General features: G+C 37.5%; 1 protein-coding gene across 5 annotated transcripts in view; it reads left to right on the top strand.

Annotated features, from left to right (window-relative positions):
• Window positions 1-25795, top strand: part of LOC131438139 (uncharacterized) — a 324280-nt gene that overhangs the window by 179217 nt on the left and 119268 nt on the right. For 4 of the 5 annotated variants that reach the window (XM_058607961.1, XM_058607960.1, XM_058607959.1 and 1 more), the window contains one exon: window positions 15791-15907. The exons of the other annotated variant lie outside the window; for it this stretch is intronic. In XM_058607961.1, coding sequence (XP_058463944.1) covers window positions 15808-15907 — 100 coding nt within the window. In that variant the 5' untranslated portion in view covers window positions 15791-15807. The remainder of the gene's footprint in view (window positions 1-15790; window positions 15908-25795) is intronic. 5 annotated transcript variants of the gene reach the window in all.

Here is a 25795-nt window from a genome sequence, read left to right as displayed (position 1 = left end):
TGGAGGGAACATGTTGAAAACTGAACTCAAACCAACCTAACCAAGGTGTGGAAATGCGAGGCACCGAGGCTAAAATGGATTTGGTCGAAAATAGCTATGCAATTTCCTGCTTTAATGGTCCTCAAATAACTAACCTTTGCGGTTTATTTAAGTGGAAACTCGGTACATGGAATCAAGCTGATTCGCAGGAAATTGAGCGGAATTTCGCCATCGCAAACGATTCAGTTTGCAAATAGTGTTGCTTGTTTGTTTTACATAATTAGTAACTACTTGATTCCCGTCATGGTTTGCAGTTAGCCAATCAAGCGTTTCAACTTTCAAAAGGTGTATGCTGTATTTGGTACGACATCGATTTCCTTCCAACAAAAGTTGCCATACTACGGCAATTAATTACAAGTTCATACAATCGCCTAATAGACAGGCGAACTTTCCGATTGCATAACAACAAGCTCCAGCACCAGCAGTGCCTCACTCCATCAACATGATTCAACCAACAATCTACGGCAACCATGTACTCGGTCCCTTCTAAAGGACACCACATTATCAAGGTATGGTGGCAGCCGCAGAGGTGTAATAGAAACATCAACAATAATTTTCTCACTCAACGGTTCGTACTGGAATTTTCCACTTAAATCTTAGTGGCAGTAACGGAAGTTCTCTCTCAAAGTCAACGGGGTGGAAGATGGGAAATGTCTTCAATTCACACCGTACACGAAAATCTATGTGCATACTCGAAAGACTCTACACGGTCTTTTATGTACTTCTACTTGAAAAAAGGATACAAAACGAGTGAGTGTGACAATTCTGAGTCGTAATTTGGATGGTTAAATTTTATTATTGATAACAATATTCATTTCGATGTTTTATTTCAAAGAGCGAATTTTCTAATAGGCATTTGATTCTAACAGTTCGAGTTTGAATTTACTTTTTCAATAGTGTCATATCTTGAACTAGAACTTAGCCACAATTGCGTTGAGAAAACCAACCGTACCAAACAAACACCGACAAGAGTAACAGTAGCGAATGTTACCCACCGGCGATCCTTGCTCTCTGAATGCAATTTGCTGTTGAGCTTAATGGAGTACGTCGTGATAGGACAGGATTTTCTTACACCTTTTTCGTTGTTCCATGGTACGTGAGCTCGTTGTAATACAGACGACGGTGATTACATATCCAGTGCCGAATTAGGAATGCTGGACGAGCTGTTACGTACTAGAAAATGAAGTGGTATTATGAATTATCGTGCTGTGACTAGAGCTTTTTCATAGATAGTTTCAGCGCTGATGAACAGGTTGATCTAGATTTTTTTACCCCAGAAATATAATTTAGAACTTTTTTTCATTAATTTTTGGTTTAAAACACTAAGACTATCAGTAACAGGAAAATATCATTTTATAATACATTCCAAATTTTAAAAAAATCTGTTCGTTTGCGATAAAGTGAACCTTCAATTTAACAAAAACAATCACTTTTTTATCATATCTGACTTACTTTAGGTCTGTCGTATTATTTAAGAAAATTAAGAAAATCTGTGTAGAATCTAGACATTGAAACAGTAGATACTGAAAAGTATTTGCCCCGTCTTATAATGAGATCCGACTCTGGCTTCTACAACCTCCATGCACACTCCTTCAAAACTTTACAATTTTACTGTTTTCTTTCCCAACAGCCATGATGAGAACGACTGAAGACCATACGATAAGAGTGCGAAACGAAAAGTACAAACACTGCATAATCAAGCTCATGCAAAATGTATAATTTGACATCAGAATCCTAACATAGTGAATGGAGGAAACGATGAAGCATAGTGATATCTGCATGTGGGTGGACTATGCGTGAAGCTTTTCTGGATTAAATTTGTAAATCAAATGATCAAATATGGCAGTGTCCTTCATGTTAATATTGTATTTTAGTGAATAATAATTAAAACGAACATTTAAAAACCTCCAAAAGCATTTTTGTGCTCTAAGCTATAACGGAGAATCAAAAACATGATTTTCGGGGAAACATTGTTGTCAAAATCCCTTTATCAATGCATAATAATCTACTGACACAAACAAATTTCAATTGTTGAAACTGAGGAATTCCATATGAAATCGAAAGTTGCATTTGCCATACTTATCCTAGTCTTATTTTGGAGAAGTGTCCAAGCAAAAATTCTCTGGAAATTTTCAGCAGATTATAACACAGTTTTATCAAAACTGTTTCGCTTATTCAACTACTAACAAGATTAGACTGATATCAGAATGTGTGGAAAAACGGTTATAAACTGTTTATTCGATTGATTTGATATTTTCAGCAATGTTTTTGGTAGTCATTGGAACTATATGGTGAAAATGTATACTGCGAAAAAAGTTGTGTGCCTCTATCCCCACTTCATCCTTTTTTAAAAATTACGATTCGTTTCTTTTGCAACTCGATAAACGAACTACTTCTTCTAGTAGTGCTAATTGATTGACTAGTGAAAAATAAGATGATTGTATGGACATTCAGGAAACAATAGCAGAAGGTACTATTTTTGTACTTTATTCTTCACTTTTTTCTCACTTGCTTGTGCTTCTGTAGTACCAGTATTGTATTATATACCAACATGAGTACTTAGAGCAACTATTAGGTACGATTCTGTAAGACAACACACAAAAACCTTATTTTACAATCGCTCAAATTTTTACATTCTATTTCTATATCTAAAATCAAATGCAAATTGATTCAGTTCGGTTTTACATCTCATCCAAGTCAGTCGATAAAACAAAACCGCTTACGTTGGAAACAGAAGAAACCAAGTACCAAGTATTGTGTAGTGAACAATAGACCTCGAAAATGAGTAAACCAAACGAACAAAAGCTACCGCCGACACGAAAGAATACAATTGTTGTTGACTTCAGGCAGTGCAAAATTCGACCTTCGATACGAGAACTTGAAGGTTTGCTTAAGGAGCAAATGCAGCTGGACATTAAACGTGTGCATTTACTTCAACGCAATAAGACGAATAATGTTGTTTACATCCAGTTTTATAAAGAGTTAGATGCAATTCAATTCGCAAAAGACAATAACAATGTGCACTATGTGGAACACGAGAACATTAGGTACAACATTCCAGTATATATGGATGGTAGTGCTATAGAAGTGCGTGTGCATGATCTTCACTCAAGCGTCACCGACTATTATATTCGCAAAACTATGTCCCAATACGGAGAGATTCTCTCTATCGAAAAAGAAAAATGGAAGAATTTTTCCCCGGTATTCTAAATGGCGTACGTGTATTACGCATACACTTGAAGAAGCCTATACCTTCTTATGTGATTTTCGGTCAAAATACAAGAATTCCGTGCAAATCACTTGTTACCTATGACAATCAGATGGCCACATGTCAGTATTGTCAAAAAGCTGTTCACTACGGTAAGCCATGTGATAAACTGGACAAGGAGACAACTAGTATACCAAAAGACAACAGTGCTTCCGTCACACCAACCCAAAGCAACCCCAGTACACCTGTAACAGTCACCAACAACAGTAAATCATCCCTTTCAACGAAACCATCTAACGTATCCCCTATAGAACAAAGTGCATTAGCTGCAGTGAACAACTTACCATCCAACCAACCAGCAACTGCAAACAATGTTCAACAAGGCTCATCTCCAGCAACTAGCAATGAAACCAACAACAATACCATGGATGTGGCAATGGATGACGAGACGAACCACGAACGAAGTGCCCCTCAATCCTCGCAGGAGGGAAATGGAAGCTCCTCTCCCCCTAGAAAAAGGGTGACAACGAGATCCAACTCAAAAAAAATTATTTAAAAAATCGGCTCAATCGGCCACGTAAAGCTTGTACGCAAATAGGCCTGAATAAAAAAATATCTTTTAAATAAAAAATGCAAATTGATAGCCAATAATTCGTGACTTTATCATTTTGAAAACTATAAACTAATATATTTGTCTATATTTTTCTTTTTTCTAGAAATTGTTTTCTTAAGTTAGAGCGAATCCTACAAAACAACATATAGGATTCGCTAGAACTTAAGAAAATATTTCCGAAGCCGGAGGGTCGAGTGTTATAACCATTCATTCCGCTCGATGCACTGGGCAAATGTCGTGTGTGTGTTCATTTTTAACGGAGGTATCGAAAAATGGACATTTTGCCCCACAACAATGATGTATTATGCCCCTTGAAATGTCGAAACAGTTTTTAATCAATAATGAAATTCAACCGCTCTCTCTCATGCGATGAATTACTATTTCTTACAGGTAAAAACACCGAAAATTCTAGAATACTTTCTTGTTTTCAGGCGTTCTTTAGAAGGTGAATCTACTAAACTCAGGCATATACTTAGCATATTTGTAAACACATATACATATAACTTCATGTTAGTCAATTAATTAAATACTCATGGTTTATTGTTCTAGTGTAGTACTAATCAATAATAATAAAGATTGAATTAGGATACATTCGAATTGTGTAAAATTTATAAATCCATTATCGATCAATCAGAATCTCTTTTACAAGCCAACAAAACGTATGATTAGCCCTCTGTACGACGATTCGTTCAACAGAAGTGATTAAAATTTTGGGCGCATTATTAGAACTACATTTCACCTTGAAGGGCGAAACAAAAAACGGGGCGAAGCAAAAAACGTGAAGAGAATTATTTTGAAGAAAACAACAGTATTAAATAAGATGGTAAGCATTTTACACATGACGATTTGGCAACATTCAGAATTAGCTACATCGGTCTCCCTCAGTCCGCTCCTCTATAATTTTTACGGGAACGACATTGACAGCTGTCTAATAACCCCATGCACACTAACACAAATTGCAGATGATGGACCCAAAGCTGTTAATTTGCAAAAACCATTGCAAGGTACCTTGAATAACTTGTCCGTTTGGAATATTCATCTGGGTATCGAGTTCTCTCCGGAGAACTGGAACTGGAGCTGGTCGACTTTTCGAGGTTTTCGCAGGTTTTGATTATCAAATACATTAGGTGGTGGTTTGATTCCAAATGCACGTGGGGAGGACACACTAAGTATCTGATAACGAAATGCCAACAAAGAGTAAATTTTCTTCGAACAATAACTGGATCTTGATTGGGTGCTCATCCGGAAGATCAAATAAAATTGCATCAGACAACGATACTTTCAGTGATGGAATATGGATGCGTTTGCTTTCGTTCCGCTGCAAACTCTCATATTATCAAACTTGAGCGAATTCAGTACCGTTGATTGCGAATTGCCTTAGACTGCACGCATTCGTTACATAAAATGAGTCTTGAAATTCTGGCGGGAGTTCTTCCATTGAAAGATCGTTTTTGGGAGCTATCATCACGCCTGCTAATAAGATGTGAGGTACTGAGTCCTCTGGTTTTTAATAGCTTCGAAAAGCTAGTCCAGCTTCAATCTCAAACAAGATTCAAGACAATATATTTTAACCATATGTCACAGGAAATCAACCCTTCAAGATATATTTCTATCCGTGTCAGCCTCCTAAATGTCGGTGACTCAACGTTATTTTTTGACACATCCATGCAGCGCGAAGTATGGTTGGTGAACGACTGGAGCCTCTTGTCCAGTAACTCCTATCCCTACCTCCCTGCGGTGCCGGCTGGTGTACGAGTAACCATAGGAAAGATCGGGTAACCAACCCCGGTGGGACCTTGGTCGTATGCTGACAGGGAAGAAGTGGCTTGCCTTCTCTTTACGGAGACCGAGCCTACCCGAGCGTCTGTTCCCCATGTTGGGGCGGCTCGAAACAGCGTCTGTTCTCCATGTTAGGAGCGACTGATTACCGTCCATGTGTCAGTGTGGGACTCTAAACAGTGCTGACACGATGGCCCTCCGGCGAGACAGGAGGTTGGTGCAGGCCTAACAAGCCGCCCGCAAAACACATGTTACGTACGATCAAGAAAGAAATACGACTCGGAATAATCGGCAAAGACCTACGCAACGAATAAAGGACTACGATTGGAAGCTTGGCACATGGAACTGCAAATCGCTTGGCTTTCCAGGATACGACCGAATGCTGCATGATGAGCTTCAAATCCGCGGCTTCGATGTCGTAGCACTGCAGAAACTTTGTTGGACGGGACAGAAGGTGTGGAAAAGTGGGCATCGAGCGGCTACCTTCTACCAGAGCTGTGGCACAACCAACGTTCTAGGAACGGGATTTGTAGTGTTGGGTAAGATGCGCCAGCGCGTAATTGGGTGGCAGCCAATCAGTGATAGAATGTGCGTATTAAAGATCAAGGGCCGTTTTTTAATTACAGCATCATCAACGTGCCGACATGACGGTGCACAATACTCGTCGCACAGGAACGCCGGGACTCAATCTCGAGCAGCTACGTAGCATTCGTACTGTAGAGGAATACGCACAACAACTGGAGCTAGTGCTACCGACGGAAGAGCAGCTTGGCGCGGCGACTCTTGAAGACGGCTGGAGGAACATAAGGTCCGCCGTGAGTAGCACTGCTGCAACCGTTCTATGAACGAGGTTATCGAATCGAGGAAATGACTGATTTGATGGCGAATGTCAGCATTTGGTCGAAGAGAAGAATGCAGCAAGGGCGAGGATGTTGCAACACCGCACTAGAGCGAACGAGGAACGATACAGACAGGCGCGGAACAGACAGAACACGGTTTTCCGTAAGAAAAAGCGCCACCAGGAAGACCAAGATCGCGAAGCGATGGAATAGCTGTACCGCGCAAATGACACACGGAAGTTCTATGAGAAGGTGAACCACTCACGTAGAGGCTACACGCCACAGGCCGAAAAGTGCTGAGATACCAGTGGTACCATTCTCACGAACGAACGTGAGGTGATCGACAGGTCGAAGCAGTACTATGTCGAGCATCTGAATGGCGAAGCACAAGATACAGAGAACGGTACAGGAATCAATCTGGATGCACGCTCAGCCGACGACAGATTCCCAGCCCTGATGACCAGTTGCCAGGCGAGCTGCTCAAACATGGAGGAGAGGCACTGGCTAGAGCGCTGCACTAGATGATTTCTAGGATTTGGGAGGAGGAGATTCTACCGCAGGAATGGATGAATGGAGTGGTATTTCCCGTCTACAAAAAGGGCGATAAGCTTGACTGTTGCAATTACCACGCAATCACATTGCTGAACGCCGCCTTCAAGGTACTCTCCCAAATCCTTTGCCGTCGTCTATCACCAAAAGCTAAGGAATTCGTAGGGCCGTACCAAGCGGGATTTACTGGAGCCCGCGCCACTACGGATCAAATATTCGCGATGAGACAAGTTCTCCAGAAGTGTCGTGAATACAACATAACCTACAACATACCTATTCATTGATTTCAAAGCGGCATACGATACAATCGATCGAGAACAGCTATGGCAGATAACGCACGAATACGGTTTCTCGGATAAACTAACGCGATTGGTCAAAGCAACGATGGATAGAGTGATGTGCTACGTCCGAGTATCTGAGACGCTCTCGAGTCCCTTCGAATCTCGGAGAGGGCTACGTCAAGGTGATGGACTTTATTGTATCTTGTTCAATATTGCCTTGGAAGGTGTGATTCGAAGAGCGAGGATCGACACGAATGGCACGATCTTCCCAAAGTCCGTACATCTTTTTGGCTTCGCTGACGATATTGATATTGTGACACGTAACCTTTAGAAGATGACGGAAACCTACGTCGGACTGAAAGCTGAAGCTAGTCATATCGGACTGGCAATAAATGCGTCAAAAACAAAATACATGAGAGGAAGAGGCTCTAGAGAAGAAACACTACGCCTCCCACCACGAATATTGATAGACGGTGACGATATCAAGGTGGTTGACGAGTTCGTGTATTTGGGCTCACTGGTGACCGCCGATAATGACACCAGCAGAAAAATTTATAGACGTATTTTGGCAGGGAATCGTGCGTACTTTGGACTCAGAAAAACTCTTCGATCGAGAAAAGTACGCCAACGCACGAAATTGACCATCTACAAAACGCTCATTAGACCGGTTGTTCTCTATGACCACGAGGTCTGGACTATGTTGGCAGAGGACCAACGCGCCCTTAGTGTTTTCGAAAAATAAGGTACTGAGAACTATCTATGGCGGAGTGCAGATGGAAGATGGAACGTGGAGACGGCGTATGAATCACGAATTGCAACAGCTGCTAGGAGAACCACCTATCGTATGGACAGCTAAAATCGGACGTCTACGATGGGCTGGGCATGTGATAAGGATGTCGGACGACAGCCCAGTGAAAATGGTTCTTGAATCAAATCCGACTAGTACAAGAAGAAGAGGAGCGCAGCTAGCAAGGTGGATCGATCAAGTAGAGGGTGATCTCAGAAGCGTCCGTGCCTTGACACCATCTACAAAACGCTCATAGGCTATAGCTGTTAGGTAAGTAAGTATGCAGCGCGAAGTGCGTGGTATCCCGGGTCACCTACGCTCGATGGAAATCCCAAAAATATTTTCAAATAAGTTCAGGCATATTGACTCTAAGAAAATGTTTTACATGGACGGATTACGAATTGAAGAGACTAGTGGGTTTGGTATGTTCAACAATAATGTTTCAGTCTAATTTAGGCTTCAAGAACTTGCATCTGTTTATATAACTTGAGTGTAATCGTCACATTATCTCCAAACCACTACTTCCTCTTCAACGAATTCTATACCGCTTCTCGCCAAAGAACACTCGCCAGCTAAAAAACTTCATGGGATAAAGATGATCTGGGTCGGTGGATACACTCATTTATCCCTAAAATATCTACAAAGTCATGGTTAAGGGGACTGGATGTGAGTAGGGACTTCATTCGTGTGATGTCCAATCACTACACGTTAGATGCACATCTCCTTCGAATTGGACTTTCCGAGACTCATCATTGTGCTTGTGGCGAAGGTTATCGCGATATTGATCGTGTCGTTTGGACATGCGTGGAATATCGTGATAACAGATGGCTTGGATAGGTTACTTTAAGTCAACAAAACGTAACATCCTAGGATCAACAATAAAAGAAATACAAATAAAGTTTGAATTCCGAATCGAGAAACCGATTAAATACACTGAAAGACCAAATAATAAGATCTGATTACATCGATAGATTGTCAAACCTGTTGTTGGTCGCGTCGATAGTTGTCTACGATAAATTCGCATAAAAGTACGCGAAACAATAAATAAATTCGTCTGTTTTAAAGTCTGTTGAATCACCCGACAAAAACCGATTCATTCTGAGGGAAGGTTGTTTTATTGGGAATCGAGAGAACAAGTGAAACAAGATTTAAGAAAAGTAAAAAACTGTTTTATGGTGATTAGCTATTTCCGTTTTATTAAAAAATCAACCCAACATTTAACGTTTTCAGCCAATCATAAGCTGAACCAAACTGGCCCGAATTCGTTTAATCGTTTGGATTCGAGGTTTTAATTGTGTATACTACAGAAGTTTTGAACTATAACAAGAAAATTATAATGATGATAGCAACGCGAAAACTGGAAGCGAATGCACCTTATTTTCATCCTACTCTCAAGATCAATCTATCGAACAGAGACAGCAGATCTAACTCTAGTAACTGGAGATGACTACTAGAGTCGTTACTCTACACAAAAAACGTTGGACAATATTCAAAAGCTAGCTTTCATACCTATACAAATCTAAAATAAATATTTCCGAAGCGAGAATTTGGGTCAAGAATTAATGAATAACTCAATGAAGTCATAATACCATTCGTTTCATTTGATCTCATTTTGAAAATTTTCAGCCTTCACCGATAGCACCAAATGCACATATCTATTACAAGCACACAATTTTACTCTGAACTCGACGACTACTTCACTGTACGGTGCCGGGTGTCAATTAAATAATACAAAACTAGCTGCGCAACATTATACAATACATGTATTGAAACATCTTTTTGGTATTTCAATAGTACACCATGGACAAATCAGTTTGGCACCAACCTATGTTCTCACGAGCCAATCACAGCATGCCATAATTATGTCATCCTCTTGATTCCTCTAACACGGCTGACGGTTTTGATCGTTGCTTCACACCTCGCATGTCATTCAATAGCAGTTCTGCTTCGGTCTGTATAGGAGGTTTAGGGCCAAGCATGAATAAATACCGCACCATTCTGCACAAGAAGAACTTTCGCACTTCCGATAATGCCATAGATTGCTGGTGCATTTATGAAGTGATCGTGATCGGTCGTGACTCATATACAACCCTGTATGCTATTGTACACAAATGTTGCATTAAATAAATTTTACCGGAAAATTTATCCTATCATATGATTGTGTCATTTTAAACCGAGAAAATATTTTTAGCTTCCACTATAACGATATTTTGGTCATTGCCAACCGACAGGTTGGATTTTTCATTTCAATTATCACAGAGTTTTGCGACTCTGTAGAATCATGACATATTTTGAATCTCGATCCATATGAGATACGACGTACAGCTGCTCAAGATATTTTTGCTAGAAAGAAGCTTTGTGGGAACATTACGCTAAATTTCATCAGTTTTACTCATTAATGTCGTTTTTGCTTCAGAAAACTGAAACTGACCCAGGTTATTTTCATCAAACAAACACTTTTCACGAAACTGTGTTGGGTTCTCACTTTTAGCCCAGGTTCGAAACTGAATCGATTTTCAGTTCAACAACGTCGAAACTAGTTTCAAACAAACGGTTTGACAGCAGTTAGAGTGGAAACTGGGTAAGGTTTGGCATCAAGCGAAAACGACATAAATAAAAAACTATACACGAAAGAGGTAGTTGCATTTTAATCGAGTACAGTTCTTCTAGTTTACTAATTTTGTTGGTTTCCGAACTGACCTATGTTATACCCGCCGTTGTCTTCGGCAATACTTTCGCCTAAAATGATAATGGAATTTTCCTGATGCGGATGAAGCATAAAAAATTCCTTTTCAGCTGCAGTTGCGCAAGTTTGGAAAAAGTATCAAACCACAATTGTTTCAATAATTTTAACCCGCAGAGGTTAAATTGTTCAATAATAAATCCTGTTCAATAAAAATATAGTAATTTATTTCAAATTGAATTAATTGAATTAAGTCAATTATACAATGGATTGACTCAACTAAAACGCTTAAGTGTAATTTCTAAACCAAGAAAATTTTAAAATCGATATCTATATCAGCTGCTGCAATTTTCTCTAGTTAGCTGGTATGATTGCTGTTCGCCCCTGTTAAACTATTAGCATGGTAAATTCTTTTTTTTTGTAATTCAGTAACACAGGTCACGATTATCATTCTGTGAACATGTTTCTTTGGGAGATGGATTTTTACCTCCTCTTCTCCTAAGCATAAAATTTCCAGTACGATGTAACACACAGTATTTTAATCCTTTCGATCTGACCCATGAAGCCCTATCAAAAAGCATTCCGTTCAAGCTATTCGTTCCACACTATTTAATCCTTATCATACGTCGGTTGACAACGGAGACATCGAGCGGTCCCTCTAGCGTAACCTAGTCGTATAATCATCGTATCCATTATGAGAACATTTGCAACGAAGCGCGAATGAGTAATTTATGGTTGACATCATCGGGCCCCGGTTTAACACGTGGACATCAGTGAGTGTGGGTCCGCTTTGGTGCTAAAATGGTGCGAGCTCATGAATATTGAATGGATTAATCAAGCAACGATGAATAGCCATTACAGCCATTTGTTTCTCCAAGCTGGAAAGGTTTGAAAGATGCCTCCAGCTTCGATGACTATGATAAAAGCAACGATGTTTTAAGACCACATTCTCTGAAGCACTAAGAAATTTGATTTTGTAAATTAAAAAAAGACAACCAAAGCCCCCGGAGATGAATCAAATGTATTATAGTAGAATACTTGTAAAAACTTCTCAGAAACAAAGTTCTCTGTTTAAAATACAGGCATTAGAATGAAAAAGTGGACAAATTAAAACATGGAGCAAATACTCCATTAGAATTTAAGCCTATACTACACAACATATATCGCATAATACATGAGAATATAAGGGCAAGTGCGAAACTTCTTTGTTTGCAGAATGGAGCGGCATTTTTCATGCATGGTCCTAAGCTCTCTATATTGACCGAAACAGAGCTGCTACTTAGTGAAATGCGAGGTGTGAAGCAACGATCAAAACCGTCGGCTGTGTTAGAGGAATCAAGAGGATGACATAATAGTGGCATTCTATGATTGTCTCGTGAAAACATAGGTTGGTGACAAACCGATTTGTCCACGGTGTACTATTGAAATACCAAAACGATGTTGAAATACACGTTTAATTTAATTGTTTCCGAATCGTTTGGCAGTTAAATTATATAAATCCACAAATAACAAATATGCCCATCTATAACAAATGGCCCATCTATAACTACTAATTACTGTTAAAATATTATTAGGTTCATTTGCTCGGAAATTTAATCTTTCTCTTTATCGGGTGTTGCGAAAAAGAGAAAGATTAAATTTCGGATCATTCGGGTATATCCGCTATTCCACGCTCAAAGTTTTCTTGAAGGCTTGTTTAAATACGCGTTGCATTTTGAAAAGGCGGTCATATCGGGTGAACGGGTGGCCATTAAAAATTGTAATCTTTGGATATCAAGTAATCATAATCTAAGACCAACATATTCGAACATCGAAAATAACTCATTTATATAGTCGACAAGCACATATTTAATACATTCTGACATAATTTCAAGTGCTGAAACATTAGTTTGCATGTCTGCTGTTAGAGCGGTGCATGTTTGATATATATTTAAATCATTACATTAAAATTCAGTAATTTTACGAATTGCGTACCTTTCAATTGTGTCACGTGTGGTTTTGAAACACCTGTCAATTTCATTGGTATACATGGAAAAAATCAATTACCGGTTCTATGATTAAGCAATTATGAAAATCATGAAACGTGTCTTCCATGAATTCATACCTATTATCAATGATATTATGAGCAAAATGATTAAAATCATGAACATTTTTATGCAATTTGCTCACAAAATCACCAGTAATAGCATAGGAGTAATATTCCATGATTTTTATGATTTCTTATTCATGGTACCGGAAAAGGATTTGAATCCATATATCGAAACCGTTTAATGATGTTGGATTTCATACAATGTACGTTTGGATTATGGAACAAGCATTTGAAATTCTCAAATCTTCGACCCGGAATAAACTTCACAGATGTTTTACACTTCCCTAGTTTAACCGATTGAGCACCACGACGTTTTTCGCCGAAATTCGATAAAAAAAATATATGAGTAATTCCCCCGGACTTTTTCAGGAGACCCGAGATTTCGAAAATTTGTTTTTTAATTCATCATAAAAAAGATTTGAAATAAATGGTTTGAAGCATATATCGTTACATTTTACGTGTGAGTTATTTTGATAAGATAATTTAAAATTCTCATAATTCGATGATATTTCAACGACCCCGTTTAAAAAAAACTAAGGGCATGTTCAGGAGTGTTCTACATGCATAATTTATGACAGTTTTAAAATTTAAATTTAGAATTTATAACAAAAGAGCTGGCAGCCCCAGGAGCGTTTTATCTGTGTTTCAAATATAGAAAAAATAGAACGGCAGCGTATATCAGTTTTAAATTTGACAGTAGAATTGTTCGAATAAATGAAACTAAAACAGCTTGCTGGGAATACGTTTGTTTTTGTTTCAGTTATATTATAGACCACCCATATGAATCTTGCAGCTGCTGAATTTGCTCTAAGTACGTACGAATGGTTAGAAAAGTTTACTATAACAAGGTGGTATCGAATATGTAGCAATACGTCTACTCGAACGTATTATAAACAAGTTCTCCGGTACCTTCATCTAAGTAGCTAAGTGAAGTAGAATTTATAAGTACTTTTTTCTCAAAAATAGATGCGATAACTTTCTAAACCTGAAACTGAAGTGATTAAACATTAATTCTGCCAGAAACTTTCCCTTGCTTCAAGCATACTAGTCGTTTAAGGACCACTTGTGTAAAGTGGAACTCATTCTCGAATGCAGTTTCCGTTGTTCAGTAATTTTTATGACACTGACTGATACCACTCATAAGTTTCATATTTTCTTCTGATGCCCTAAAATATCACTCCGATGCGATGTAGGAAAATTAGAAAACACAATAGTCAGCAAAAAACTTTTTCTTATTCTGTAAATAGCGCACGTGACAACGCATTGAATGTCGCAAAATATCCCCAGGCTAAAATTTAGCGGTTTCCACTTGGCCGAAAGTTTGTAGTTTTTACCAGTAGCTATATCTCTTGTGGTGTCAACTTGGATCACTAGGAGGTGCGCCAGCAGGCTTGCGAATAACGAGGGAAAAGTTTTCCTATTCTACCACTCACATAGAAACACCTATATTGCATTATGCATGCTTCGCATAAACATATAAATTTTCAGATTTTTGTCGTGTTGCCTCAAGGTTTCTTTTGGTCCCTTATTCCTTCCGAAAACCGCTTCTTCATGTTTTATTCATCCCATACACGTGGGAATTGGGAATCAATAGCGCAATTCGAACTTGAGTTCCAGTGCAACTTGTTCACATTTTGGGAAAGTGAGGCAATTTTGGCCGTCTGAAAACTTCGGATCACTTCTGTTCAATGTCGTCAGAACAGGGCCGTATAAAGGCATTGCGAAGTAGGCATTTTTATTCTCTTGAATTTTTTGAACGTGGAAAGTGAATTTTTGGCAAAGGGAATTTTCAACGCGTGGAACGTAGAGGATGGATTATTTTTATGATTTATGAATCTTGAGCCGACCCTGCATCAGCGGGTGGCATTTTGGAGGTTGTTGGCTTGACAGAGGTCGAACAAACAGAATACTGTTAAATGGAAAAAAAATGTAATGAAAAACTATAATGTTTCTATAAATGCCTGCATTGTAGGATTTTCGTTTTGAAACATGTAGACATGTAATGCAAGGTCTTGGTATTACATTCCTTTCGTGGCACCAGGCAAGTACCCATAGGGGGCTCTAGGGGACCTGGCCCCTCCCGAAATCAGAAACAGAAACAAACAAAAATGTTTGATACGAAGTGAACAGTGTCAGAACTAAATAAAATGGAAAATAAATGCGGAGCAAAATTAACCGACAATAATAATAAGAATCTCAATTGTTCTGGATGACTGGAAAGAGAAAGTGCGCGAGCTTACCACGTGGGATTGAAATTGCATGACAGTAAACGTTAAGAAATGTAAAACAATAACCTCCTCTCGGTCATAGTCATCAATTTTATTTAAATACCTAATAATGAGAGCTCCAGTGTAAAAGTTTAAGCTGTTCATTAAAAGTGGCGCACCGGGAATTATCTGCCTAAGCAATCTTCAGTAAGATTATTTTTTTATTCTGGGCCCCTCCCGAAACTAAATCCGGGGTACGGGCCTGTTTGGAACTTGACATTCTGTCTCAACAGACGTCACAGCCGATTCATAGCGTACAAAACCATTGCTGGTGTTATGATCCTACTGACACTAATGCCGTTTTCGCTTGAAGAAAAAACTAACCCAGTTCCAATCCCAACTTCTGTCAAATTCATATATTTTACTGCAGTTTAAGTCGAAAGTTGTTGGGTTTTGCTTCAAGTTCAACAACATAAGAATCCTTCCAGGTTGGGGCTCGAACATACGACAAGTGGCTTGTAAGACCAGCGCTCTACGCTTTGAGCCGCCAGCCCGGGTTTGTAACACATTTTATGTTTTATGGTGTTGGCAATACAAAACTACACAACTTTTTACTTGCACATGGTAACGAAACGAATTTATTTAAATACCCTGCAATATTATTCCCCGTAAAATTCTATTCATTTGACAAGGTTTTATTTTCTTCGCAATTCCAGGTCTCCAATCGTTGTGGATGACTAGACTTTGCAGTCCTTGGGATTACAGTCAGAGTGACGAGTATCCTGCTGACGATTTTGCACAGTTCCTACATCCGTCGTCCATAGACAATAAAGGTGGGTTACAGTGTTTTCGAAAACATTCAACAGTTTTGGATTTCAAAGTTTGGAACATACACTTAACAGGGTAGAATTTCGGCATACATAAAAATAATAGGACGAATATACATACTATAGTTATACGCAATCATGCATATACTAATAAAAGATCATGATAAAAGTTATTTGGTTAGAGTTTTTGTTTTCTACGAGATTTTTTTCTAGATATCAGTTGCATGTGATGTTATTCCTTTATTAACATACTTGTGAGAATTGTATAATTAGTTCACTTTGCATAAGCAAACAATTTTCATTTCAGTGCTCTTGATCACAACGTTATTATGGCAACCGCATCCATTTTCATATTATTTATTCAATTATTTCTCAGAGATGTTGCAAAGATTCGATTAACGATTGAGGACCAATTCGTAGGTGATAGGCCGAATGATAATCCAAATAATCTGTGTAAATCGACCAAAGTTAGAAATATATGTATGCAATTCATACATACCTTATGATCAAAAAAGAACCGGAATTTTCATTTTAAAATTCCCGCGCTTGTCCAATCGGTAAACTTTTATTCTCTCAACGTTGGCAACACTTTTATACACATTCTGTCAAATTTTGACGCATATCGTACGATTAGTTTTTGTTTGGCGTCTATACAAAGAAGTTGAAAAATGTTCGTGTGGCGATTTTTATAATGGATGAAAATTTACACGCCACCAGTGTTTTTCAATGAAAAACGCCATTAGAGTGCGTACTAGAAGAGTTTGTGTGTCATGTTAGTTGGTGGCCGTTCGAACCGACTTTCATTATACCGGTTCTCGGGTTCCGGTGTCGGACGGGCATATAATAGTGAACCTATTTCGTTTTCTTAAGGATGACCTACGCAATCAAAGCACTGTTTTATTCTGTATGTTATGCATAAACAACCTCTTGGTTTCTTTGAAAAATCGAAGAGAAAATTTTTAAATAGAATACCACAACATTATATGTACATGAGAAAGGCATCATTACACCACTAGGTGGATTAAAACAGTTTTTTTTACGTTGATTTACGAAGCTATTCTTGTTTTGTCTTAGAAATGCATGAAACGTCGAGATCTGGTCTTATCCCAAAATTTTTTTAAGTCAACTTTCTGACACTGACAATCTTTGAAATTTCGGAAACATCAAAAGTTTTTAAGTCCCAAAGTCGTTTTTCAAAATAAATTTTTTTTTTTAGATTATACCATATCTCAATATTTCATGCTTTTCTAAGACATTTGACATCAAAATAATTTCTTTTTGTTTTGCGGTTTTTTTACGCGTATCCCCCGCGTAAAAAGAAACTTCAGTGTATTACTTCCTGACATGCTAGTTTTGACAGTTTTTGCTTTTTGCATGCTAGTTCATTATGAAAATTAATACACTTATCAACAAGTGGAAATTATTTAATATTGAATATCTCCATACGTGACTTTTACAGTCTCCTTAAACTGTATCACCGGGAATGCATACTACAAAGAGTTCATGAATACACGAAACCAGATACGACAGAATTTTATTCTTCATTCCTCCATCACTATCTGAATGAAATTTACTCGACATATAAATCGATAGTACTATGAAATACACATCACGTAAATCGAAAATTTGATTGAAAACCATAATCGATGTAAAATTACATTAAGATTCATTTAGTTTTTCATTGAACAAGACTGTATATTTACAAACCGCTTAGTTTTGTAATGTAACTTTCCATTCAATTGCCTGCTCCAAATATGTGCATGAAAATAAATGTAAATTCACAAAATATTTTTATCTGTGAGGAACCATTAATCAAAGCACAAAAATGCTCTGCAAAGGTTTACCACTGTGATCGAGACACATTTTAACGTAATCTTGATCAGCGTGGAATTCTTGCAAACAAAATGTCATCCCAATCCAATTGGCTAGGTCGAGATATATTTTTAGCGAAAGCAAAAAAAAATGGTGAAACAAAATTAAATTGACGAATAGAAAGCATTTAGAAGATTAGGCGACTGTTTTCTTAGGAGAAATTGGCTCTTTTAATTTATCCTATCCTAACAGTAAAAATCCCTCATATCAGTATTCATAAGACATCCGGGGACATACGGTAAACTAGATTGATGGTTGCGTGTGCAGTGAATTCTGTGGGGTGAATCACACAGCGGTTGTATAAAATCGTAACATGCACGGAAGTAGTATTCAATACAGTTTGTTTTCAGAGTAGTGGTTATCCACTGATTAACTCAACAAAATTACGTCCCCTCGACAGCTTGGCACCCATTGGCCAATTTTTATTTTCAAAAAAAAAAGAGGTTTATAATGTAGAGACAACAGTAAAATAAAACATTTTATGTGGTGAACGAAATGAAAGTAAATCACTTACCAATTACCGACGCGGTTTGCTTCTGAATAATTTCCTCATTTGTCACGTACGGGTCGAGGTAAAAACAGAACAGACGTGTGCTTTTTCCTGTGTTGCTGTGCCTTCGGAAAACCTTTTTACTCATTGATTTACTATCATTAGCTGAACGCATAAAATTAGACAAAGTTGGTTTGCTTGAATACGGAAATATGATACTTAATATATTTTCTGATAGCAAATGAAACTATAGCTATTGTCTCTTAATTTTTGTTCCTTGATAAAGATGTACCAAAATTGAATATTTCAAATTCATCAACACAATCTACTTGAAAATATAGATGTTCCAATATGTATGTTATTTCTCACCAATCCCTCGTTGCGGTGAAACAAACGCTGTTTCACGAACAAAACTTTTCCCATTAGGATTTAATTTCACGTTCATTTCGAATGAGTTACATGTAGCGGCTCGTGCACTTAGTCATGGTTCTTTCTCGTCATCCCGATTATTATCCCGATTATTACCACACTAGCATACTCACACCTGACAGATTATTGTTTACTGTAATCATTTTTTAACGAACTTAGTATCATGTAATTTTCCGGTACAACAAGCGGTGAAATTGACGGTCTTATTGGATAAGAATTTCCACTGCTGATAGCAATTAATGTTTACATTGCCGATGAACAAAAATGCAATCTCTTAAAGACCAATATTTTGGAAACAGAAATAGGATCTGAACAATTATTTGTCACTGTTGCAACTTTCACTATTATTATAAAATTTTAAACATAAACAAAGCAAAAAACGAATCATTTTTTGCGAACTTAAATGCGCAACTTGAATTAAATTAAATGCGTAGAAAAATAAAACCGAAATTCTTTGGTAGTAAAAGTGAAGGAGATATCTCGGCACTGGTAAATATTTTCTTTCCGTATCATGAGTGGGAAGTTTCAAGTAACGCTTCCGCGCGGTGCTATCATTCAGCGAAATGCGAGCAATAATTCAAAGAATTAATTACGTTTTCGACAGTAGGCCGACCAATGTGTGCATTAGATTATACTAAAATATTTAGCAAGGGTCGAAGAATCTTTCACAGTTCGAATGACGATGCTAGGCGATGTGAGTGAATTCATTCAATAATGTTGTTTTTGCCTTTTTCTATAGAAAGGTATTAGAGTTACTGGAAAACCCGACTTTTGAGCGGAGCCTCGGAGATCCATAGTGTTATATACCATTCGATTCTGCTAGACGAGATCGGAAAATTTCTGTGTGCGTGCACATTTCAACGAATTTTCTACCGCTCAATTTACTCAGAGATGGCTGAACCGATCTCAACAAGTTTCAGCTCATTTGAAAGCTACGGTTGGGCTATTGATCGAGTTCGAAGATCAAATGTCTGTGACTTTTGGTTCGGGATATATGATGGTGTAAGTTACGTAACTGCCAAAACGCGTAACTTTTTTACCGCTTAATTTCCTCGGAGACGGCTGAAACGATTTTAATAAGTTCGTTTGAAAGCTATTATTGGGCCATTGATCAGATTTGAAGATCAAATGGCTGTCGCTTCTAATTCCGGAGATATAAAGGTATAAGTGAGGTAACCGACAAAACGAGTTGTTTTTTTACTGCTCAATTTTCTTGGAGATGGCTGTACATAACAACCAACACCATCAACGCCAAATATATAAAGAAGAATGTTTCCAGAAGCGCCCGCTGCCCTACTTCTTTTCTCATAAAGGTGACACTCTGTGTTGGCCCGATATGGATATGGATATCTTCTCAACCGATGGTGGAGTGGAACGAAGCCAACATTGTTTCTTTTTTTTCGCCAAAGGAGGAAAATGTGCCAAACTCACCAGAACTCTTACCAATTGAAAAATTGTGGTCTATTGTGAAAAGCAAGATTTGAAAAATAGGGAAGGTCTTCATAAGTGAGAAGAATTTGAAGAAAGAATGGATAACAGTGTGTAAGAAAGATGACGCCAATGTTGCACAGAATTTGATGGGTGTTAAATCCAAGATGCGAGCATTCAGTCTAGGAGAGGAGATTGAATTTACCATGATTAGAAAATCATGATACCAATCATTTCAACTTCTCATGAAAACATGAGCAATAAGTCTTCTCCCATGAAAATATTTCATGGTGAGGAAATGCGTTAGTTGAAGAATATATTTCTTTCAAAACTCGAAACTCGTAATTGGGTTGTTTTACTTAACGGCTGACAGAGAATTGACAACATAAAGATAATTTACCGGAAATTAACATTATAAGATACTAAGAACGATACGCTTTTCATTTGGCAAACATAAATGTTATATATTGAATGAATATATATGAATGTATTCCCACAAATTTATTGTGACTATTGTGGTTAGAATAAGAGCTAGGGTAAACCGAAAAATAAATTGGAATGTGAATTTGGAACGCCAACTAACGAAAATAAGAAAACTTTTTGTTCAACCACTTCGATTAATTTGTTTCATAGATATAACCACATAAGCTGTATTGATTCACCTAAATATTTTAAGTAAGACGATTTTGCAAACGATGCTTTGAAAAGGTAAAAGGAAATATCAATCCGCGGTATTTGCAAGAACTCAACATAGAGTTTCTTTCCAGGAGGTTTGATACACACATGTTTTTCATGCTGTTCGTTAAAGTGTTTAAATTCTGAAACACAAAATCAAAACTGGAGCAATGAACGCAAGTAAACACGTTATTTAAGACATCGTCGTTTGTCATAACTTAATATTTTAATTGTTAATGATTAGTTAAAATCGCGTTCAAAATACGTTCATCGCCCCATTCCATTTCACATTTTAAAACATAACGCCTGAATTTATGTTGCAAAGATTACCTTCGTACCAGAAACAAGCCTAAAGTTATACCAAACAAAGTCAGGTGCGTTACATTTAAATTTCAGCGAAATCAGTCCAAATGAATCATGATCCGAGAACTTTAATCATGGTGTATTATCATGAAAATATACTCTTTTCCCCAAATCCTAACTCGCTTTGCTCATTTCTAGAATCGGTATTTTGCCCGTGTTATTATTCCGGATACCGTTCCGGTCGCTCCGGAAGTGATAGACAAACAAACTTCTCAATGAAATCTGGTCTCAAAACTACACGAATCGATAGCCAATATCAGTAGGCAAATAAACAAACCCATTCCGGCTATCCTGGTCCCCGGTCTCCGGTTCCGGAAGTACCGGAAATAGTAGTCGTTATATATTAAAAAATTGATCTCACTCACTTCTCTTAGCGACGGTTTGACCGATTTCCACAAACTTAGATTCAAATGTCCCACACCGTATTCCTGAATTTCATATGGATCCGACTTCCGGTTCCGGAGTTATAGGGTAAAGTGTGTTCAATATTGTACACCGTCACTTAAACCGGCGAAACAAAAACCGTAAAAAAATTCTAAGCTGGACTCAAAACCGTTATTCCCAATCTTAGGGTCAAATGGAAGGTCTTATGGTTCGTCCAAAAATTACTACATATTTTCGTATAAAATCTTCAAAATTTGAATAAAAACTAGTAGAGTTTGTACGTCATGTTAGTTTTTGGCTCTACGAACCGACTTCGGTTATACCGGTTCTCGAGTTCCGGAGCCGGAAGTACATATAATAGTGAACCCACTTCGTTTTCTAATGGATGGCCTAACCGATCAGAAAATTGCAGAGTTTGCAGAAACAATCCCTTGGTTTCTTTCAAAAATCGAAGAGAAACATTTTGAATAGAGTACCACAGTATTATATATATAAGAAAGGCATCATTACACCACTAGGTGTTTTTTTTTTCATTTGTCCACCAACTCACGTTGGTACTACATAGAAAGAACTGTAAATCTTTTGAGCGATCCAGCTGTAAAGCAATTAGCTACATCTTCATAATTAGTGAAGTGCTGCTCAGCAAGTGCGAGAGGCATTGATGAAAACAAATGATAGTTGAAAAGGACCAAACATGGAGAGTATGGAATTAGAGCAAAAGTATTCATCTCAGTTAAGGAATGATTAGTTTGACAGCTTTCGCGGTGTGTACCCGATAAACATAACGTATCTAAATGATTTCTCTTTTTGATACTTGTTAGAAAATTTTGATATTTTAACTACTAACGAGACCAGACTTATATCAGTGATTGCTACAAAAACATCTTTTTGTTATAAACTTGTTGCCGCTTGTTGATCGGGTCCCGAACAGATGCACATAACTAAATCATAACACAAGTATATCAACAGTTAAAACTTATGATAACACTACTTAATTGGAAACATGGGTTCTTTCAATGCTTTATATCGAACTATAATGATCAGAACTTTAAAAAAACTATACGAAGAAAATAGATTACTAAATAAATTATTCATTTAATAACAAAAAATCATTCAACAATTTCCAAATTCCTGCTTTCGGACTTCTGTAGTTATATCAAATACAGTAATAATTGTGATACAAACGTTTCAAAATCTGTTACGATTTTGTTCCCTCTAGGGTCTTTTTTGTTATTATTTTTGTTATTTTAACAGCTTACCATCCAAAAATATTTCAAAATTTGTTACAAAATATTTCTGAAATAAATTACTCTAGTTGTTGAAATTCTGTTATTACCATCTGATCGGGTATCGGGGCCTTATAGTGCTGTAAAATGGCTCTCTCACTTCTTGTAGAGCATTTTGGTCGTTTTTCGAGCAATGCCTGTTTCAATTTGTATTAGTATATAAGGTTTTCGCTGGTTTTAAAAGCTCATAGTACAAAAACATCTTTCGGATTCCACCAAACTCACTGCACCGTCTTCTTTCCGATTAGGTTTCGCAGTTGATGTCGATCATTAGTTATGATCGACCGATGATTTTCTATCCTTGGGTTCTCACAATAAATCCATTTATAATCTTCCGCCGGATCCAATTCAGAATCCTCTGTTTCAAGTCGAAAAAGAACTCAATATTAGATCAGTATTCCTAACCTGAATTTTGGAATTGCCTCCTAAACCATAATTTAATTTCTAAATTCAGTTCCATAATTCAGTTTCAGAACTTAATTCCTAGGCTCAGTTTCAGAAAATATTTCTAGAATTCAAAACCTACATGCCGGAACTGAATTCGGAGCTTGGATTTTGGAAATATATTTTGGAACTGAATTCAGTTCCTTTATTCAATCTAACAATTCAAGTTCAAAATTCAGTTCTTGAACTTAATTCAAAACCTTCTATTATCATGCTGAAATTATTCTAAAAATAATTTCAGCATGATAATTCTGGAACTAACAGTTCGGCTGAAAAGTTCGTATCGTTTAATAGAAACACACATTTTTTGCCAAAATTCGTTTTTATTATTCAACATAATTGCAATCAGAGACGATACAGCGATTATAGCGATCTTCCAACTTTTCGATACCATTTTTGTAGTACGATTTTTCCTTTGCCTCAAAATAGGCCTCAGTTTCAGCGATTACCTCTTCATTGCTTCTAAATTTTTTACCAGCGAGCATTCTCTTGAGGTCTGAGAACAGGAAAAAGTCACTGGGGGCCAAATCTGGAGAATACGGTGGATGAGGGAGCAATTCGAAGCCCAATTCGTTCAATTTCAGCATGGTTTTCATCGACTTGTGACACGGTGCATTGTCTTGATGAAACAAAACTTTTTTCTTCTTCAAATGAGGCCGTTTTTTTGAAATTTCGTCCTTCAAACGCACTAATAACGCTATATAATAGTCACTGTTGATGGTTTTTCCCTTTTCAAGGTAGTCGATGAAAATTATACCATGCGAATCCCAAAATACAGACACCATAACCTTACCGGCCGATTGTTGAGTCTTTCCACGCTTTGGGTTCGGTTCATCGCGTGCAGTCCACTCAGCTGACTGTCGATTGGACAGTGTCGGAGTGAAGTGATGGAGCCATGTTTCATCCATTGTTATATATCTACGAAAAAAATCGGTTTTATTTCGATATAACAGCTTCAAACACTGCTCAGAATCATCAATTCGTTGTTGTTTTTGATCGATTGTGAGCTCACGCGTCACCCATTTTGCACAAAGCTTTCTCATATCCAAATATTCGTGAATAATATGTCCAACACGTTCCTTTGATATCTTTAGGGTGTCAGCTATCTCGATCAACTTCACTTTACGGTCATTGAAAATCATTTTGTGGATTTTTTTCACGTTTTCATCGGTAACAGCCTCTTTTGAACGTCCATTGCGTTCATCGTCTTCGGTGCTCATATGACCGGTACGAAATTTTGCAAACCACTTACGAATTATTCCTTCGCCCGGTGCAGAGTCTGGATAACACTCATCAAGCCATTTTTTGGTATCGGCGGCACTTTTTTTCATCAAAAAGTAGTGTTTCATCAAAACACACGAAATTCCTTTTTTTCCATTTTTTTCACAATAACAAAAGTAGCTTCACTCAAAATGCAACATCTCACAAACTAATAATCAGACAGCAGTCAAATTTATACACGTATCTTTTGAAGGTTGGTACTAACTGAAAATGGTATGGATTTAATTCTAGTGGCGCGCTCTCATAGAAACGATACGAACTTTTCAGCCGATCTGTTAAATTTAGGAGCTGTACCTGATTCGGAATCCACCAGAATTTTGCAACTCAATTATGAGTCTGTTCCATATATACACACTTAAAAATTTTTACAACTTATTAGATGTACATAAATGGGGCGTCGCAGTTCACGCAAATTTACGTGGAAGAACATTTAATATTGTGTCTAAAACTCCATGACATGAAATTCATTGAAATAAAAAAAGAACTCTGTAGCAACCCACCGCGACTTGAACCGAGAATCATTGGATCGCAAGTTCGTCTGATAATCAACTGAGCCACAGAATCACACATCTGCATGGCTGGTAAAAGGAGCATTTAAATGCATACAGTCACACCTGCTAGTAGAACGCAAGTTACAGTCGAAACCAGTAAAATTCAAGTTCATCTAACATTAAGTCATTACAAATAAAATTTTCCTTCATTCGACAAATTAGGTCTTTATGAATTACATCGTATAAGGGATTAAGTCACCTGTGAAATTAAAATATTGTGTAGAATTTAGTTCTAGAACTCAGTTTCAGTTCATTAACCATGTCCAGAATTTTAGTTCTACACACCAGAAAAATTTGAACAATACAGGTGATTCAATTCCTCATGCGATGTAATTCATAAAGACCTAATTCGTCAAATGACGGAAAATGTCATTTGTATTGACTTAATGTTAGATTAGCTTGAATTATACTGGTTTCGACTGTAACTTGCATTATGCTAGCAGGTGCGACTGTATGAATTTAAATGCACCTTTTACCAACCAAGCAGATGTATGCTTCTGTGGCTCAGTCAATTAACAGACGTACACGCGATCCAATGATTCTCGGTTCAAGTCGCGCGGCGGTTGCTATCAGTATTCTTTTTTTTATTTCAACGAATTTCATGTCATGGAATTTTAGACACAATATTAAATGCTCTTCTACGTGAATTTGCGTGAACTGCGACGCTCCATTTATGTGCATCTAATAAGAT

This window comes from Malaya genurostris, chromosome 3, assembly GCF_030247185.1.
Source record: "Malaya genurostris strain Urasoe2022 chromosome 3, Malgen_1.1, whole genome shotgun sequence".
NCBI lineage: Eukaryota > Metazoa > Arthropoda > Insecta > Diptera > Culicidae > Malaya > Malaya genurostris.
The sequence above is the reverse complement of the archived record's forward strand: the minus strand, read 5'-3'. Positions and strand labels throughout refer to the sequence as shown.